At 41.4% G+C, this 20,218-nt stretch overlaps 1 protein-coding gene across 1 annotated transcript in view; it reads left to right on the top strand.

Moving 5' to 3' along the window:
• Window positions 1-20,218, top strand: part of csmd2 (CUB and Sushi multiple domains 2) — a 277,838-nt gene that overhangs the window by 235,479 nt on the left and 22,141 nt on the right. Inside the window, exons 51-59 of the mRNA XM_030063504.1 lie at window positions 1,180-1,365; window positions 1,868-2,062; window positions 2,412-2,585; window positions 2,706-2,879; window positions 3,092-3,265; window positions 11,584-11,772; window positions 12,884-13,057; window positions 15,050-15,232; window positions 17,567-17,743. Of these exons, the coding sequence (XP_029919364.1) occupies window positions 1,180-1,365; window positions 1,868-2,062; window positions 2,412-2,585; window positions 2,706-2,879; window positions 3,092-3,265; window positions 11,584-11,772; window positions 12,884-13,057; window positions 15,050-15,232; window positions 17,567-17,743 (1,626 nt within the window). The remainder of the gene's footprint in view (window positions 1-1,179; window positions 1,366-1,867; window positions 2,063-2,411; window positions 2,586-2,705; window positions 2,880-3,091; window positions 3,266-11,583; window positions 11,773-12,883; window positions 13,058-15,049; window positions 15,233-17,566; window positions 17,744-20,218) is intronic.

Raw genomic sequence — 20,218 nt, 5'->3', positions numbered from 1 at the left:
CAAATAACAATCAACGTGTTTCAAGAATTAGTTATCGTTTCAATAAATCGTTACTGTTTGACATGCAAACTGTTGTAACAGTTGATTAGGGAAACATTTCCTCATCACAGCAAGTCTAACTGGCTTGTTTTTTGTTTTTGTTTTTTTTGCAGTGAGTGTATTTCATAAGTGTAGCATGGATCCAAGAGTGATTTCAAGTGCCAGTGTGCCATTAGCAGTAGTCTCTAAGCCTTGGGCGTGTTTCAAGAAAACTCAGTGAGCACCGTTCCCCAGGAATCAATTTGGAGATAATGCCGCATTACATTAATGATATTTGAATGACCTGAACTGATGTGTCAGTGTTGTCTGCTATTTTAAAAATTCATTTGTGTCTCCTGGTGCTCATTTTTGTTTGAAAAGACACGTTATAATTCATGATCTCATGGAAAAGAAAAAAAAGAAATTGCAATAACCTGTTGTCAGCTGAATGACATTATGAATGAAATTTTAAAATGCTGTGATCTGAGAATAAACAAAAAACGCGGTAGTTATTGAGAAAAAGGATGACTGACTTTTGTAGAAAGTATGCACACATAAAAAATTAGATTATACAAGACTGTAATGCAGTTGTGAAGTTAAAATCTTACTTATTGGTTTTACATGATGTGTTTTGTCTTTTTGTTTCCTGATTCTCCCTCTGTTTTAGTAAAATCATGACATTCAAAAACTCCACAGCCATAGTCTGGTTTTAACCCACCTATACTAACATCTTTGGTGGGAACTAAGAAAAACAGGGCAGCCATTCAGTGTTCGGTAAGGTGTACAGCAGGTGTTATCTCCACAATGAATCGCATACACTGTCTTCAGAGTTAAGTGTTTACCATTATGCAGATGGAGAGCCCCAGTTAATGTTTACTGCACAGCAATACGGGCTCTGGGAATGCATTTGTACAGAGAACCCTTCCCTAGCCAGGCAGTGTGTGTTCAGAGAGGGTTATCACTAAGCATTTTGCTCGGTACCTGTGCATGCTGTGTGGGTTTGCCTCAGGGCAAAGTGAACCTTTCCATGTCTGCCTTAATCTAGATGTGTTCAATCTCATGTTGATGAAAAACAACGAGTAACAAATGCGCCAGCTCTACCTCTCATACTGTTTCCACCGTCCCCCTCCCTTCTTGCAATATCCCTCTTTCCTGCACCAGTCATGTCCTGTGGAATGCCAGTGCCTCCAGTAAATGGCAGTATCGTAGGGCAGGACTTCACTTTGGGAGCCAGGGCCATGTACCAGTGTAACCCCGGCTTCCGTCTGGCTGGACCCATCACCACCTCAGTGGTCTGTCAGGAATCTGGAAGATGGAGCCCCATTGAAGCCCCACCCAGATGCATACGTGAGTATTTCTCTTCAACTGTTACATTTTCAACAGGATATACAAATAAATAAATACAAATGCAAGTAATATTGATTGCATATCTCAATTTGGACTTCTATTTTGCAACTCATAAATTCTAAGAACTGCCTCGGCACATGCATATGTTTGCATGTACTCGTGTATTTTGGGATTTCTAAAGTTTTAAAAGCTGCTGTACTTTGAGTTCAGAGTAGTCCTGCAGGATCATTGCAGATTAAAACTCAGTTTTCATACTCGGAGTAATAAATCCCTAACGTAGTTTGCAGCCCCAAGCAGCTAAACCAGATTACTGTTCGACTCACTGCTAAGTTGGTGTCACATATGGTATTACTTTGGGAACGACTTATTTAAGAATCAAGCTTTAAAATCTTAATGCAACCTGGGTATCAGAAATAAAAATTAAATGCATGAAGTGTATCTCGAAAACAGACTTATCTAGGTATTTGATCTAATGTTGTCGACTTTACCTCTGACCTTCCAGCGGTGACCTGCCCTGACATTGGCCACTCAGCCGTGGAACATGGGAGGTGGAGGCTGATCTACGGGACTCAAAACCAATATGACGCTATTATGATGCTTGTGTGTGACCCAGGATATTATTATAGGGGTCAAAGGGTCATCCGCTGCCAGGCCAACAGCACCTGGAACTACCCGGATCCTCGCCCCGCCTGCGAGAGTGAGTACAAAACACATCTCATGGTGCAATTTTCCTCTTGTTACTTGAGTTAGCTGCCTCATTTGCACTAATGCACCGGCAAAACACTTGTAGTAAAAGTAATTTATGAGGGCTGATGAAAATCTTAATTTACCCAAATACATCTTACTTACATTCAATCATGTTGTGATATCAGGAAGATACATTACCTCACTAAACAGGTACAAACCTTTTAACCAAAATAAAATGAATAATACCCAAAGTGGTTATCTAAAGAAAACAAATGAGAGTGAGGAGTTTAGTCTGAGTAGTAGCAATCGCATTTTGACAATTTGAAGTTATAATATGCAATACTGTTTCCTCATCCCAGTTATCTCCTGTGGCGACCTTGGGACTCCGCCAAACGGGAACAAGATTGGAACGCTGACTGTGTACGGAGCCACAGCCATTTTCTCCTGCAACACAGGATATACCTTGGTGGGCTCGCGGGTCCGAGAATGCATGTCCAATGGGCTTTGGAGTGGATCACAGGTCCAGTGTCTTGGTGAGTAACCCAAACGAACACGATAGAACACTCAACTTGTGAGTAGCAGTCTTCCTGGGGAACAACGACTTTGTGTTATTAAATGATCTTCAAGTCTAACTCTCACTCACTCATCCATAGCTGGCCATTGTGGCACTCCTGAGCCCATCGTGAATGGTCAGATCATTGGGGAGAACTATAACTACCGAGGCAGCGTGGTGTACCAGTGTAATCCAGGATTTCGTCTCATCGGGGTATCAGTGCGAATCTGTGAACAGGATCATCGCTGGTCCGGACGCACCCCCTTCTGTGTCCGTAAGTCTCCACAGAGAGCAGTTAATTAATGACAAAGCCCAGGGCATGGATTTTACAGTTATGGACTTCTAAACCAGTCAACTTAGCAGAGTATAGATTTTGTTTCTATTGCCTCAGGTCTTGCTTTCATGGGTTTAGTATTGGATCTTTAGAATTTATTGACCCTCCTTGCACACTTACATAACCGCTATCGTTTTTCCTGGCTTTCACAGCGATCACATGCGGTCACCCTGGCAACCCCACCTTCGGTGTGACCCAGGGAACCCAGTTCAACCTGAATGATGTCGTGCGCTTTGTCTGCAATACCGGATATGTTCTACAGGGGTCTGTTAAATCTACCTGCCAATCGAATGGCCAGTGGAGCAACACACTTCCCAAGTGTAAAAGTAAGTGTGTGTGTGTGTGTGTGTGTATGTGTGTGTGTGTGTGTGTGTGTGTGTGTGTGTGCGTGCGTGAGTGTAGGTGGGTGGATACACAGACATATCAGTAGCTGGACAAGTGAATCCATTAGTGGTGGGTATAGGCAACGACCTCATGATGAATATTTATCAACATACATGAGTCACATTATGATTTGTATCACAATACACAGCAGTACTCCAAGTTGACTTGAATATATTCAGCACAAAGAGACCTTGAAATACCACATACTGCGTAATATCGGGGTAATAAAATATACAACATATTGCATGATAGATCAGGTAACAGACTGAATCAAAACAATTTAATCCATAAATCCCATGTTGATGTATTAGAACTGAATTAGCACAATGCAGTTACTTGGCGTAACAATGTATGAAAATGGAGTGCATAAATAATACATATCAATGCAAGGGGCTAGAGCATTAATGCAATATTGCATAAAATGATAGCATGATATTCAGCTGTATTGATTTTTTTTTTTGCACAGCTCTCCATGCATGTCTTTGTATAATCTGTGTACATATATACATATTTACAGGCAAGTGTGTAAATGCAGATAAAGTTAATTACATTTAGAGGGGAGCTGCATATAGCACATTGAGTGTCACTTTGTTAATGATGTGTTATGTTGTGTAAATCATCTGAGAAAGAACTAAACCACAGACTGCACTAGCTTAGCTCACGCTTTCCATACATTCATACACAGAGGGCAGAGTGATAAGTTGTGCCTGTTTCCGTGCAGTTGCATGTGTGTGTATGTTTTCTTTGTTATTCTCATCCCTTTGTGCGGATCGCTATCACACTACCTATTGAATTGTGCAAGGTCACATCCTCGGCGACCACAGACGACCCCAATCACTGAACAAGCGGAGATGAAGCATAGAGACCTCCAGAGGGAGGAAGAGCTTAAATGACGCACATGCGGGGAAATTGAAATGAAAAAGCAAAGAGATTTCTGGATGATTTAATTACCACGGTCTCAAGCACGGGGTCCGTGAAGGTTCCAGATAATATTTACATGTGATGCTATTTCCTCTTAACCTAGCTACCTCTATTACACCCAAAGGCTCACCTGTCTGTCCCAAAAAAAAAGAAAAAGAAAAACAAAATCTTGGCTAATAACCATGGCGAGAAAGGCGAAAAACAATCGCAGGAGCCCCGAGCCTCTGTGAGAGACAACGGTCCTCTGAGACTTGTATCCTGGTTTTATCACAGAATGAGAATTACCCCACTCTGCTTTGATAGGGAGAGGCAAGGACTTTTAATTTGGCAGCTTTAGTATTTTCCCAGACAGGCAATGTGTCTGGGCGCCCATGTCTGTCTCTTAAGTCCTCGCTAACTGAGGGCTTTGTGACAGGCACAGAAAAGGGAGGTCAGACCCTGCGTGACAAGGCAGTGACAGAACCAGTGATGGATTGACTTGTGAGTTTGTTTCAAATGAGGAAAGAAAGGAAGGGTTTGGCCTTTTTTAGACACTCATGAAGGGATGAGGAGGTTAAAAGTCTCAGAGATATCCTTCTGCAGTTGATTTTAAAAAAAAAAAAAAGGAAAAAAAAGAAAAAGAAAAAGTGCATTTGGTTGCTGCATGCATAAGCAGGCAAGATTTTCTCCCAGACACATGCGTTAAATCTCCCCGCTCCAGTAGTGACATCATATTAGCATTGGCCTTGTTTCCATGCAGATGCTGACTCCGAGATGCATTTTATCTGCGTGTCTTAAAGTGTGTGTGTGTGTGTGGGCGTGTGTGTGTGGGAGTATGTGGGTGTCTGTTTTGATAGCACATTATCCTCACTGTTGATGCAGAGACATAAGCAGCTTAGGGGTCTTTTTGTCAATCAGATTTATCACCTTAATTACGGCATTCAAGTCATATTCGGCAATGTGCACTCACATGTCTGTGTTTTATAAACCTGCACTCTCTCGGGGGAAGACTAAGTGCTGCGACGACATCTGCTTCATCCATCTCACCTCAGCCGTAACCATCATCACGTTTCCCGTCCTACTTTCCCACTTTTCAGACCCCTCCCTGCCTTGTGTCTCGTCTTTGCATCACTGCACTGCACTTTACTAATCATCGGCTTTTCATTCGGACACTTTGTCTACCTTAAAACGGAGAGGGCAGTGGATAAATGGATTAAGTGGATAAAGAAGGGTTGGAGGGTGGTGCACAGAGGTGAGGGCGGGGCAGGAGTTGGTCAGACAAAACTAATGATATCCAGGGTCCAGATCTTAGCTACAGAAGTCTGCAGGCTCCATTAATAATGCAGGGAGCAGGAGAGCATCGCCGGCCTAGACAGTCTCCTCTCGCTCTGTAATCACCACCAATTTGTGTCACAGCGGCGCTACCACGACATCGCCTTCTTTTGGAAAGAATCATCATCGGGCACATGTTGGAGAGTGTGTTTATATGTCAGTAAACTTTGGCAAGGCACACAACAGTAAGAAGCGCACTTTGACACACCTGCGTGGCCGGTGTTTGCCAGGAAGCCAAGAGGGTGGCCGGGGTCCACAATTCTGAGGGGGAACGGAGATGAATTATCCCGGCCCTTATTCTCCTCTCTCTTTATTCCTCCTTTGCCTTTCATCCTTCCCCTTCCTCTTTCTGCCCACGGGGCCACTCGAAAAATTTGCCAGGAGGTCAGTTGTTGGAGTTGACTGTTGGATCTCTTTTGTGCCTGCGTTGCCCCACTACATTTATTCAAAGCTAAATTCCAGGCTCGGAAAATCTCATGCTGAAGCAGCTTCACTGCTTCAAATACACTTTGTAGTGTTATTATGCAGTAAGTTGTAAATGATGGCACCACGGGTCAGCGCTCTACTGGAAGGAATACATTATAATATGTATTTGAGGGGTGATTTAGCTGTGCTGGCCAGCTTGGGAGCATGAAAATGGAAAGCTTTTAGACATATTAGCATACAATGGGTTCATTTTGGCTGCGGAGACGGAGCACACATGGGGCTGAGACTGGCAAGGCATACAGGGGCATAATGGCAGCGTGGGCACTTCTAGACAGTATTTTGGAACCCATTAGTGTTTTGGCATCACTGTACACATTTAGTTGGGGTTTCTAGTACAGACTGCAGAGGAATTTACAAAATTGTTGCTCATTTTATTAGTTAGTTAGTCAGTTAGTTTATTTAACTGGGGCCATGCACAACACAACCTTTGGGCCAGAGTTAGCTATACAGCATCCCTGGGTAGGAAGATATTATAACACTACAGTTCACTAACAATTACAAAACAATATAATTAGCAAAATTTACAAGTGTCATCACATATAGAACAATATCATACAAAATATACATCATATAATCTACATGTTGGAAAACAGTTGGTCCCATACAAAGGTTTAGATCAGTGATCACACAATTGGTTTTTCTTAAGCCATGTTTTAAGTGTTCTTTTTGAAACTTGTGCATTCTCTGATATGGGTGGGAAGTGAGTTCCATTTATCTGCTGTTCTGACTGAAAATGCTGACCGTCCTAAAGCAGTTTTCCTAAATTTAGCCAAGCAGTCACCTCCGACTGATGCACTGGTCTCCCTGGCATTGTCCCTGCAGAATGATGCATATTGTTTAAGTGTTGGTGCCGCAAGATCATGAATTAATTTGTACATCAGGCACATATCTGCAAAACAAGAAAGAAAACTGTCAAAGGTCAATAAATTGTTGAAGTAATGTCATTTAGATTTAGGTGTAACATTAAGACACTTAAAAGAGGATGTTGGGGTCGCAGTGGCTAAGTGGTTAGCAGTGTCCCCTCGCTGTAAGCATGAGCCGGGTTCAGATTTTTGCTCTTATCCTTTCTCTGTGGAATCTGCATTAGAACTTAACTAGGGCTCACATTTTCAAGGCCAACCTGACATTTTCCTGAACAAGTTCTGTCCACCCTAACTGAAACAAGAAATAAAATGGCTTTTTCTCAGCATAAACCTGACTGGAACCTGAAAGAGGCATTCATTAATGTGTCTGCTAGATGATTATCTGGCACTAAACAGCATTTCCACTGCAGCATTTTTGTATAATTTGGTTTAACAGATGAGAGGAGAGGAGTCTCATTCCCAAACAGACATAAATCATCTGGGATGAAAAGAACCAGTTGTTATCATAAAATAGACTACTGTCCATAAAAAAATAATGTTAGACCCAGCACTGTTTAATATAAAGTATCCATTTACCCTTCGGCTGATGAAAGCTTTTACAAATGTCAATGCTCAGCCCAAACCTGAATCAAGCAATTAAGTGCAGAAAGTCTACCTGGTGGAAAAATTTTGGGCATCGTTGAACTTGCCCTGTTCTTATTGACCACCAACCGACTGCCTGCACGTTGCATGTTGGCACAAATGACATTTAGGCACAAACAGTCTATTAAATTTACACCAGGGCTTTGAGACACCGGCAGAAACAATTGAGAGCCTCGGAAAAATAGCCATTATTCCTGGTCCCATTCCCACAATGAGGAAATTTTAGCTGCATTTTTAGCATGCACCATTGGTTTCTCAGTAACTGTGTTGCCACTGATCTTGGTGTAATCAACCACTTTGACTATTTCTGGATTTGGAAGGATCACTACAAGCAGGATAATCTCTATCTTAACTATCTTAAGGGAACAAGATTCATAAACAGAAACATCGTGTCAAGTTTGGAAGCTCTCAGTCAAGGAGGGAGGATAAGACAAAGTTACAAACACTCTCTTCCAGATATATGTATCAGTCCCTTATCCTACCCTTGGCAGTGCCCAGTTTACACCATACCAGCAATCACAAGTACAAGACCCTCTATTAATAACTCTAATCTTATGGTGAATTAGAACGATCAGTTCTGTTATCTCCAGCCAATCAGAGCTGCTCCTTAACATATGAGTCTCGCTATGCCTGTTAAGCTACCCCTCCTAAATTCAAGATCCTTAGCAAATAAGGCCTATGTTTTAAACCTTTTTTTCTACAACCTACAACATGGAATTTCTATTTATAACAGAGATCTGGCTTTGGTCCGGTGACATCAGCTCTCTTGCTGAGCTTTGTCCTCCTAATTATACATTTTTCAATTTGCCCGTACTCCCTGGTTATGGAGCTGGCCTTGCTGTGGTTATTAAAAGCACTGCAGCTGTAGCCTCAGTGGAAAGACTGCCTAGCTTTGAAGTGCTAATGTTCAAAGTCAATTGTGATACCCCAAGCTGCTGTATTGTTCTTTATCATCCCCCTAAACCCAGTATTAGTTTCTCACCTGATTTCTCTGACTTGATTTCCTCTGTTTTTCTTATCTATGACCAAATCTTATTGGTTAGAGACTTTAATAATCATGCAGACAAACCCACTAACAGCTGTGCCCCTGAATTTTTAAGTACTTGTGAATCTTTTAACCTGAAACAGCATGTCTTATATCCCACACATGAACAAGGCCTTTTTTTTTTTGTTTTTTGTTTTTTTTTTTAATTATGGTTTTATCTGCCAACTCCCTCACCTTGAAAGAGTTTGTCTCTGATCACACATCTCTATTGTTCAATATTGCCCTTTAAGCGACTGCCCATAACCCAAAATGTACAGTACACTCCCACATCTTTAATGAGAGATCTGCTGATCTTTTTTCCCTCTGTTTTCTGTGCTCAGTGTAGCCTCTTAAATCGTTTTTATGATGTAAATAACTTGGTTGATCAGTTTAATGTTACAGATTCATTTGTTATTGTCCTTTATAAAGGAAATGTGTTTTCTATAGAGGGCAACAAAGAATGAATCTTGAATTTGTTTTATGTTCATCAGTTTTAGATAACATTGTTCCCTTTAGGGCAAGGTAAAGGCATCTCGGGTGGGTGATGCTACTCACTAACTAAATGAATGAAAACTGGCCTTGATCCAACAATCTTTCGTAACTACAGACCAATTTCTAAGTAAGCATTTGTCTCAAAAATCATTGAAAAGGCTTTTGCTAATCAACTGCTGGACATAGTGGAAGCTAGGGACATTTTGACCCTTTTCAATCTGTTTTTTTCCAGCTGCATAGCACTGAAACCGCTCTGCTGAAAGTTACTAATGATATGCTTATGAATACAGATTCTGGTGATCACTCCATTTTAGTTTTGTTTGACTTGTCAGCTGCCTTTGACACCATTGATCATACCATCTTGTTGGATAGACTGAAGCACAGGGTCAGCATAGATGGAACTGCCCTCAGATGGTTTTTATCATATCTCATAGGAAGATCCTTCAGTGTGGCTACTGATGATTTTATCTTAACAGTGTTCATATGTCGTGTGGGGTCCTGCAAGGTTCAGTCCTTGGTCCCCTTCTGTTCAGCTTGTATATGCTTTGTCTTTGTCATGCTATGACAAAGACTGTTTGAGACTGTTGCTTACCACTGTTATGCAGATGATACCCAGCTTTATGTATCTTTCAAATTGGATGAGCTAAAAAATCTGGATCTAATTAAAGATTTGATGCCACTTAATTTTTCACAGCTAAATACAAACAAATCAGTAATCTTGGTCAAATCCAGGTTTCAATGAATATTAGAGCATATCTCAAGGATTCAGCAGGGAGTATGAAACCATCTGCTAAAAATCTTGGTGTTGTATTTGATCAAAATTTGGATTTTGATCATCATATTAAGAGTTTGGTTCATTGTTATTTTTTACAACTCAGAAATATTGCCAAAATCAGTTCTGCATTGCCTAAGAACACTATAGAGCAAATCACCCATGCTTTTTTCTCTTGCCGCCCAGATTGTTGTAACTCAGTATTTTCTTGTTTAAATGAGCCTCCCAGTTCTCAGCTCCAGCTAGTTCAGAACATGGCAGCCAGGCTTCTGAAAAACACTAAATGTAGAGAGCATATCACCCCATTTTGGACCACTTACATTCAAAGCTCTCCATGGCATGGAGCCTTCTTATATTTCTGAACTTTTAACTGAATGTTTTGCCTCAAGAGTACTCAGATCTAAGCTCCTAAAAAACTTTAAAAAAAACTTGTGGAAAAAAAAGAACACTTGTATAGGCTGGCATTTCTGTTATGAGTGCTTTGCAATTCCTACTGGTTCTATTTGTTTTTATTTTCCCTTTAGTTTTGTTTGTTTTTATTGCTTTTTTTCAAATGTCTGTTCTCATTTTATTTTATAACTTATTATTACTTATTTAACCTGCTGTTTTCATGCTGTGTACTGTTATACATTTTTTATTATCCACTGTCAAGCAATTTTCAGCTGCTGTTTTGAAAAATGCTATATCAATTATGTTTGCTTACATAAATCACAACTGAGCCATACCCATTAGGTCCTGTCACACTTGGACATTATTGTCAAGCTCGGTAGTTTGCATGTTCTCCAAAAACATGCACATCAGGTGAACAACAGACTCAAACCCATCTGAATATCATCAGTGTTTCTGCTGTAGTATGATATGCAATGCAGTCTATGTTCAGTATGTGATGGAGTATGGTGAGATGTATATGACAAGTTATGTAGACAGTGTGATGAAGAGCTATATAAATAAAGTTTACTTTAGTCAGTGTTGGTGGCACCTAGTGTCCTGCACAGGCACTTTGCTGAAAGCCTCACTGATCCTGTCAAGAATTTAAAAAATATATTGCACCATCAGGGCCTCTTCCTGTCTCGCTCTCCACCTCAACTCCCTCTCTGTCCGTCTCTCTTCACTCATCCCTCATCCTCGCCTTCCCTAGCTCCCTCCATCTGGTGCTTAAATGACATGGTGCCTCTTCTCCTGTGAGCTCTCCATCCATCACTATCTGCACCGTGGAGGCCAGCAGAAGACTGGATCCTAATGAAGCAAATGTTTGTTTCCGGAGTCTGCCTCTCACTCATTTGGATTGGGCTGAGTGGATGGATGCTGGATGTATGGTAGTGGTAGATGAGGCAAGGGCTACAAGGAGAGAGGAGATGAGTGAAGAAGACACAGTTTTGTTTGTTTGTTTTGTTGAGAAATGTGAAAGGGCATGGTCGCTGTAAGAGGCTGTTTTTGAATGACTCATACACATTCACTGTGTATTTTGCACAAACTGAAAAAATACATTCAATGGAGCAGTGGCGGAATGTCAGTATGATTGCACCTCTAAGGAATATGGATATCCACGCCTCACTTATTTTTTTTTCCCTCTCTCTCTTTATTCCTCCTCCTTCTCTCATCCCGCCCCTCTCTCCCTCTGCACCAGTTGAATGTTACATTATTTATGGGAGAAGTAATGGGCAGTATGGTTGTATCTCTGAAAATTATGCACAATAATCTTCTCTCTGTTTTCCTCTCTCCTCTCTTCTCCCCTGTCCCTGTCTACAGTTGTGAACTGTACAGAGCCAGGCCATGTAGAAAATAGCATCAGGCAGGTACTACCCAGCGGGCCACATCGCTACAGCTTTCAGACCACTGTGACATACAGCTGTAACCCAGGCTACTACCTGCTGGGCACCAGCTCCATCTCCTGTCAGGGGGACGGCACCTGGGACCGCTCCCTGCCCAAGTGTCTGCGTGAGTATCTCAGCGCTCAGCCATTAGTGGAGCTGCATGATTTTCAGTGTTAATCATGAGGTGAGAAAGGAATGGCAGCTGAGACAGGTACAGGAATTAAAATGCCGTGTTGCTGATTAGTCCAAAAAAGTAATTCATCACTCATTTCAGGTTTCAAAAGTAATATTCCCTGGGAGCAGTAATTTGTTGAAATAGTTGGCGTGTTACTTTCCTGTTACACCCCAAAGCTGGCAGTTGCATCCTTTTTCACCTTCATAAACTGGAGAAATGCAATTACTTAGACTGTGTGATGGCAGTTGTTGATTTTGTGTGACAGCGGGAACAAATAGTGTTGATGGTCAAAGTTCTTGTCATTCTTTGAAGAGTGTTTACTCCCATTCAGAGAAAGTAGATGTAATTTTTGACATTTATAATCTACGTTAAACAGACTCCTTGTGAGAATAGGACTAAGTGCCAGGTTTTTCTTCTACGCTGAAATGTTTCCACTCTCAGACATTTGGTGCTCTTTAAACCTCTCGTTCTGGGATATTTTCTCACAGTTAACTCAGTGGCATGTTGGAGCTGTATAATTTGGGAATGAGGTGAAATGAACATCCAAACATATTTGCAAACCTACTCAGCTTGTCTGTCTTTGATTGGCTAAATGTCGCCTTCACTATCAGTGCAAATAAATCGAAGTATGAAGAGTTACAGTGAACCAGTTATTGTTATCACGGTCTTGTGTTGCCCCACATGTATTTATGTGCAGTGGGCTACACAGGAGCCACAGACACAAACAGTGTGCAGCTATGGACACATGTATATGAAGAAATAAATTCGGCCATAAGTCTGAAGAAAAAGGCCTCTGTACAGTTTCCAAACACTTCCACTTAAGTCTGACATTCAGACAGGGTGATGGTAAAAGTCAGTATGTCTTTTTTGATTGGTAACTAATAGTAATATTCAAACTGAACTAAGATGATGTATTATACCATATTGTTATTTGTTTTTGTTTTTGTTTTTTTTTCTTCATTCATATGTCAAATATGTTGATACATTGATCAGTTGCTCCTCCCTCAGTCCTCAGTGCTTATTGGTCTGTTTCTCTCCCTTCTCTGCTGTGATTGGACAGTGGTACTGTGCGACCGCCCCAGTATGCCGCCCTACGCCCAGATCTCGGGCGACCGTCGGACGGTGGGCTCAGTCATCCGTTTCAGCTGTATTGGCCAGCGCACCATCATCGGCAACACAACACGCATGTGCCAGCTGGATGGCCAGTGGAGCGGCTCGTTACCACACTGCTCCGGTACGGAAAACTAAACCCAGATTGACTGACCGACTGTCTGCTTGGAATGATGCCTTCCACGAAACTCCAAATAACTCTGTTTTATGAAGGACAGTGCTAACTTTATGTTCAAGATCACCTTAAATAAAAAGATTGGAACGGGGGCATCAGATCATTAAAATTTGGAGCCATGTGCTGGTCTAGGCCATTTTCGCAACCTCTTCCCACCCTTCTGCGTCTAATACTCGATTAATTCTGATGTAAAATCATCCTCCGGTCATACAGATGCCCTCGTAATGCCAGGCCAACAAATAAAGAGCTTTGGGGGTGGCTGTTAGTAGGCAGTGAGCTCAGTAGGTGGACCAAAGATAGAGCTGTCTGCCTGCACTATAGGCCTCAAGGGCGAAGACAGTGTCCTCCATAAAGCTGCTTTAATCTGCTCATATTAGGCTGAGGAACAGGGACGCCCACGCCTCAGCCCGGGTTATAAACCACTATAAAGACATCGTCTTCTGTCCTCCCCCTGCCCTCGCTGTGATGCGCTTAAGGGATCCACATACGCTCACACGTACACAAGGCCATCGGGGCGTCCACACCGACAAATGCGCACAAATCCATTCATATTCAGAGGTGTGATAGAAACATACACCCACATAGACAGCGACAGAAACACACAAACACGCATACCCACACGGTCCAACTGACAATAAAAAAGCATGCTGACAGTTTAATGTCACAATTCATGACATTCATATATCCTGGAGATTGCTGGCGTTCTCTCAACGGACAATAAACGCTACCTTTTCACACAGATTTCCCTCACTTTCTGAGCTGTGCGCTATTAAAGTAATGTTGACCAGACCCCCGTAAAACAGCAGGAGCACAGAGTAATACACGGTAGCCCTAAATATTTTGTGATTGTTTTAAATGGGGGATGTGAAATTATGGAGCAAAGCGCAATATATATGTGTGAGACTCCGTGAAATGAACATGTGTTGTGTGTTGAACAAATAGACATAAAGAAAGATGATGTATTTAGGAAGCCAGTCATTCCTTGGGGTTGCTCATAACAAGAAGAACTTACTTTACTCATTACTCAGCAGGAAAAAAAAATGCTTACATTGCCTCATTGCTGCATTACTTTCTGTGATCCTGTGACAAAAAAAAAAAAAAAAAAACAAGCTATAATTAACTCTTGCTCTAAAACCAACCTCTACAACAGCTGTGTGAAATGATGGACACTCATCTTAAATTAGTCCCCTTTGCTGAAAGAGGAGAACAAGGAGGAGTTCCAGAGCACATCACAACTAGCGCATGCCAGCAGTAAACTATATTGAACCTAGTCTGCAAAGGAATATCAAAAATCGGACAAATTGCATAGCGCACATTATTCTGGCAAACAATTCTAAACAATAGCTGTACAAAAGAAAACATAAGTTCAAATAGGGCTGAGCGATAAGTTAATTAAATCAGTTTGCATCAATGTTTTAAATCAATGCAAAAAATGGCTCAATCATAAAATCGAGATTTTGATATAACGTGGGGGAAATGCGGCCACTGAGCACTCTGTCAGACAAACCCCAATTCAGCTACACAGAACATGCGTGCTCAGAAATGAGTGTGCAAATTGCGATGTCACATGATCACACCTGCACCCAGTTAGTAGAAGTGGTCAGTGAAAAATAAGAAAAATCCACATGAAAATCGTGAATTTTGAACTTTAAAGTAATGTGAAAACTTGCAGCTGTTGCAAGTGTGTCATCTGTTTGCACCACATTTTGTTTTGCTCTGTAACTACATATGAAACCATATGAAACCAGTCAGATACTTAAAAAAAATAAGTGAGAGAAAATGAGAGAAAAGAGAAGATTGAGGAGTGTATTAAGTTACACAGTAACTACTCATTACTGAAAAAGTAATTACGTTTCCATCCCACAAGTGTTGGGACAGTACGATTTGTTGGTTGGATAGTTCTTCATTTCTGGGTGGGGATTGGGGCTTGTGTGTTTCCAGGTGAGTCTGCGGGGCTGTGCGGTGATCCGGGCATACCCGTGCACGGTATCCGTCTTGGGGAAGAGTTCACGGTGGGCAGCGTTGTCCGGTTCAGCTGCGAGCCTGGCTACATGCTGCGGGGGTCGCCGGAGAGAACCTGCCTGGCTAACGGGACCTGGCTGGGCACCCAACCCGAGTGTCACGGTAAACTATACATTTATATCTATACACTTTACAGCATGTGCACACACACTTTCCCTTATGTTTGCAACAACCTACTTATTTTTCTTTTTTTTTTTTTTTTTTGTACCTGAAAAAAAAAATAACACACAAACACAAAAATCAACTGTTCTACTTTGTTATCTGGCCAAATTTGGTATGTGAAGAAATCATGCACACTCATTATTCCACTAAAAACGCAGCTACTCCGTACAGCTGACAGAAGAAAGGAGGGAGGTGGGGGAGGGAGAGCTGGCACCGAGGATGGGTGTGTGTATCTGTGTTAAAGAGTAGAAAGGAGAGATAGAGCGAGAGATAGTGGGTGAGGGCATAATAGAGAATGTTTTCTGTATTGATTAAACACCACATAGCTTTTGTTCTTTGCCCTTCTGCACCATCGGCACCCGTTCTCCTGCCGACACCTGAGAAAGCAAATCCTCAGAACGTGTTATGTGTGAATGGAAAAACAATCGATTGTGGTCTCGTGGTTTTACGCCATCCATTATTATCGCAGGGACAGGACAAAGGCTTTACAAACATTGCGAGTGCTATATGGTTGCCTGCAAACCTTCGAAAGCAACCATGCAGTCCTGGAAGGGAGAGCCGTGAAGAAAGATTAGAAAAAAGTCTGATTGTGTATTCCATCTGTCTCCTCTGTGATCATGTTTCATTTTTGCTTCCCTTAGTTTTGTATGCAGCGGTACTTCCAGAACTTCCTCCTCTCTTTCCCCCGCTCTTTTTTCACTTTTGCTGCTCACTTCTTCATCTGTAACCCACCACTGTCACTGCTGCCACCACCACCACCTCCCTCCCTTTCTTCCCTCTCTCTCTCATTCCCACTCTGGTGTGTGTGTGTGTGTGGCATGCCCACTGGCTGAGGGTTGCCCACCTGTTCTTGGTTGGCACAGACTTCAAGGGCCAGGCCACATCTGGTCATTACAGGAGGGCGATGCCCGGGAGGCTGTGGGGGCCCGGGGCAAGCTGGAGACTGTAATGAACAGAGCCATCACCGGCCACCGGACAGACACCAAGGGATTAGCTGAGCACAGGATATGTCCATCAAAGCACAGAGTTACTTATGAAGTTGGGAGTTGGGGAAGATGGTGTGGTGGGGAAAGGGGGGCTGCTGGCTGAGTGCAGGGCAGAGGGGCAGCGATATGGGACAAAGTGAGGAAGTAAAGTGGGGCATGATGAAGACTTTGTTTCAAAGGTATGACTGCTAAAATCGTGTAGATGCTTTGTAATGGAGTATTAGACATCTGATGGAACTGATAGAACATGTAATAGAATGAAAACCTCCCTCGACTCAGTTCACCCAACTTTCTTTGTGCTGTCGGGGTGGAAGTCTTTAGTTTAATTTTGATGCTGTTGGATTCCTAATTAACTACTTGGTGATTTGATTTATTTTGTAAAGATTCAGTGTCTTTTGAATTTGTAAACCACAGCTGGAGGTAAAGGATTCAATTCAGCGCTTTCAGCCAAAAATTTATATTCATTAATAACCAGTGCAATAAGACCATCTTTTTTCTTCTGAAATGTACAACTAGAATTGCTTTAACATCATTATTCTAGTAAGAGAGAGAAAAAGTTTTACTAGCAAAAGTTGCAAGTTAGAGTAATGTTTTTTTTTTTGTTTTTTTTTCCTGAATCATAAATGAAGCGTTTAAGAGCATTTTGTATAGATTAAGGCCAAAGTCAGAGTGATTCTTTCGTTTAGCAGATTGATTCAGTTGAATCAGCAGAGTTTATAATTGATGTGATCAATGTAACCTTTCACCCCAAATGTGTGGAATAAATCATTATGAAATACACTGACACTTTACAGCATAACAAGGAGGTTAAAACATGTTAAAATGTATGGGAATAGGGTGTTTAAAGAAAATGCACATGTTAATGAGTTCCTGAAAATGAAGCGTCTTGTGCTTGTTGTTTGGCTTCAGTTGCTCACTATCTAAGTCATAGTTTACACACAGATTATTTACTGTTGTCTATTTGCTATAGAATTAGCATATTATGTAAGTAGATGGGGACGCAGGATGTTAGATAGAATGGCAAACTACAGCTGGACAGATAAATGGATGGCAAAAATGAATAAGAGGAAGAGAGTTAGGGTGAGGAGAATCTCTCATATATAATTCAGACTTTCATCTCTGATCTGCCCAGAAATGCCCAGATGAAGGGAAGCCTGCAGGTGCACTGAGCACCCCCTTGCCCCCACCCACCACCCCTACCAGCACCACAAACTTACCCTTTCACCTCTTGCCAATTAGAATTTTATCATCTAATTCCCCGATCATTCTCCCTTTCTCTCTTTCTCAGTGATTTCCTGTGGAAACCCCGGAACTCCACGAAATGCCCAGATCCTGATCCACGACGGACTCACATTTTCCCGCTCCATCACTTACACCTGCCGGGAGGGTTACTATTCTACTGGCCTACTCACCCGACACTGTACCGTCAACGGGACCTGGACCGGCAACATGCCTGAGTGCTCAGGTAATTAGACTTCCAGGGGACCTGAGTGAGTCCGTCTGAGTTACTATTCATCCATGTACTGAATATGTGGAACATGATGTAAAACATGCTCCAGCTGAAGATACACTTTCCCTTTCTTTAGCTGATACATATTTCTGAGCTGTCTCCACTGGCCTCCCCCACTGTGTGTATTACAACAATGCTCTTGATGTAATCGATAATGGCTTGCAATTCTGTGAATCCTTTGGACCCCAACAGAGTACAAATACTGCGAGATATCCAATAACCTTTTCCAGTGTTCTACAGTAGTACTGCTTCAGGCTTAATGTGGGTGTGAGAGGTAATGCTCTGTTGTAGTCTTGCCTCCGCTCCAGTCCTAGTTGGGATCAGCACGGCGAAGAAAAAAAAAATGCCATACTGAGTTTTTAAATCTTACTTTTCCTTAAACAAGTAAAAACAACCCTTAAGTGCAATGAGATTTCACTTTTTTTTTCCTTTGCTGCATCATTTACTCCACACTTTTTCCCCAGTCAAGGGCCATTGTCCTAAAGAAAAATTCCAACCTAAAACACATTATCACTATTTATAGCCTTGGATTTGGTGACTTATGTCGTGTTTTTAGTGCCCTTTTGTTGTTTGATGTTGATTTTTTTTTTTTTTTCATGGCTAACAAGACAAAAATGACAGTTACATCAGTGGGAGATATTCAGTGATCAAAAACAGAGGCGATAGTTGTCAGGTTTCAATGTCAACCCCTAAAAATAACCATCAAGGGCCTTTTTGCAGGCGCACTGATTTGAAGCAATGTTAAGCAGGCAAACAAGGAGAAATCCAGTATAGTAGAGGGGAGTGCTCACTTCTTCCCCTGTTAAGTTTGATTGTAGCTGTGGCTTCTCTATGTGTGCATCATGTTTGGCCAAGTCAACAGGACAACTGAATTTTTTTCACTCTAAACCAACATGTAATGTTTTATGGCAGATTTTTCCATTAAAAAGTATAACTTTATTAAAGTTCAGGAATAAAATGTTAGAATTTAGATATTTGTTAGACTTCGAGCAAAATTACAGTTTTTTTTTTTTCTTTCAGTGAAAAGTTGTTACTAAAGTCCCATTCTCTGCTAGTACACGTGATTAATGAGCCTTGTGGATCACAGCATGTTCCCTGGCTCAGTAGGAGGAAATTGAGTCATGCCAGGGTCTCCGCACAGGGCAGAGGCCTGACTGACATCCCTTTATCAACCTGTCTCACAATGGACACGCAACCGCTGTGGAGAGCCAAGAGACCCTTTAGCAAATAGAGGTCAGAGGGAGCTATTCCAGCTCTACAAGACCCAGTTTCAGTCAGAATGGACAAGATAAAAAGGAAACTAAGCAGTGCCATTTGGCTTTCAGAACTGGGGTGTGGAGTGTCAAAGTATTTAGGTGCTTCAGCCAGGAAGGGACGTGAGCAGGATCCCTTTCGTCTTAATACTGGCTTGTGATTTGAAAAAAAACAGTAGGGCTAAATTGTTGAATCACTTGTGAGATGTGTTATGTTTAGCATAAGTGGTTCGGCATAACTGGTGAAATCCTCATGTAGAGTCAGTGGTGACTGGCGTGTTATTGAAAATCATTATTTTGTAACCTCAGGCCTGTGCAGTCGCTTATCTACAGGGTGTTGTGAAATGGAGGTTGGAATGTATGTACTCAATATGTCTCTTTTTTTCTGTCTTTCTTTTCTTGTCTTTTTAGTGTTTTATTTTTTAGAGCAGAAAGAAAGCATTCAGGGTATCTGCGGGGTCTTGAAAAGTATTAAAAGGTGATGAATCAATTTTGGGAAAATTAAGACCCTTAAAAAGTATTAAAAAGTCTTATCACGACTTTATAAAGTCTTAAATTTTTTTCTGAATTAGCTGTCCAAGAGTTTGAGTCCCAAAAACATTGTAAAAGTGTGAATTTATTCATTTTTATAAAAAAAAAAAACAATGGGAATTAACTAACTGAATTTTGTTGTATCATAGTGGTCTATATTCTTTATCACAAACTAAAACTGTTAAGTTAAAAATATCACTGATGTAAATGATTACAGCTTGAAGAGGCCGTGAGGTATTAAAAAATATTGAGAAGGTCTTGAAAAAGTCTTAAAAAGGTATTAAAATTAACTTCAAGATTCCTGCATATACCCTGGCATTGTTACACCTGTACAGAAAGTTGGGAACAGTAACATTGGCTAAAGTCAAAAGAAACTTGCGGAAAGATGTCCCGAAACTTTTTTTTTCTTCCTTTTTTTCTATTCAATAAAATGCTTAAGTGCCCCCTGTGTGACATTGTGATATCTACAGTAACAAAATACAAATGTGACAGTTACTTTTTTTTGCCCCCCTCTAATTTTTTTGGTCTGTAAAGCCACTATGCAAGAGGAAAAATTGTGTCTTAGAGGCAATGTGTCACCACACTGTAGGTATGGTTAGAGGGTACACAGTCCTAGATAGACATTCTGGCTCCAGGCGGCACAGTT

Source organism: Myripristis murdjan, chromosome 11 (genome assembly GCF_902150065.1).
Source record: "Myripristis murdjan chromosome 11, fMyrMur1.1, whole genome shotgun sequence".
Lineage (NCBI taxonomy): Eukaryota > Metazoa > Chordata > Actinopteri > Holocentriformes > Holocentridae > Myripristis > Myripristis murdjan.
This window is presented reverse-complemented; position numbering and strand designations above follow the sequence as displayed.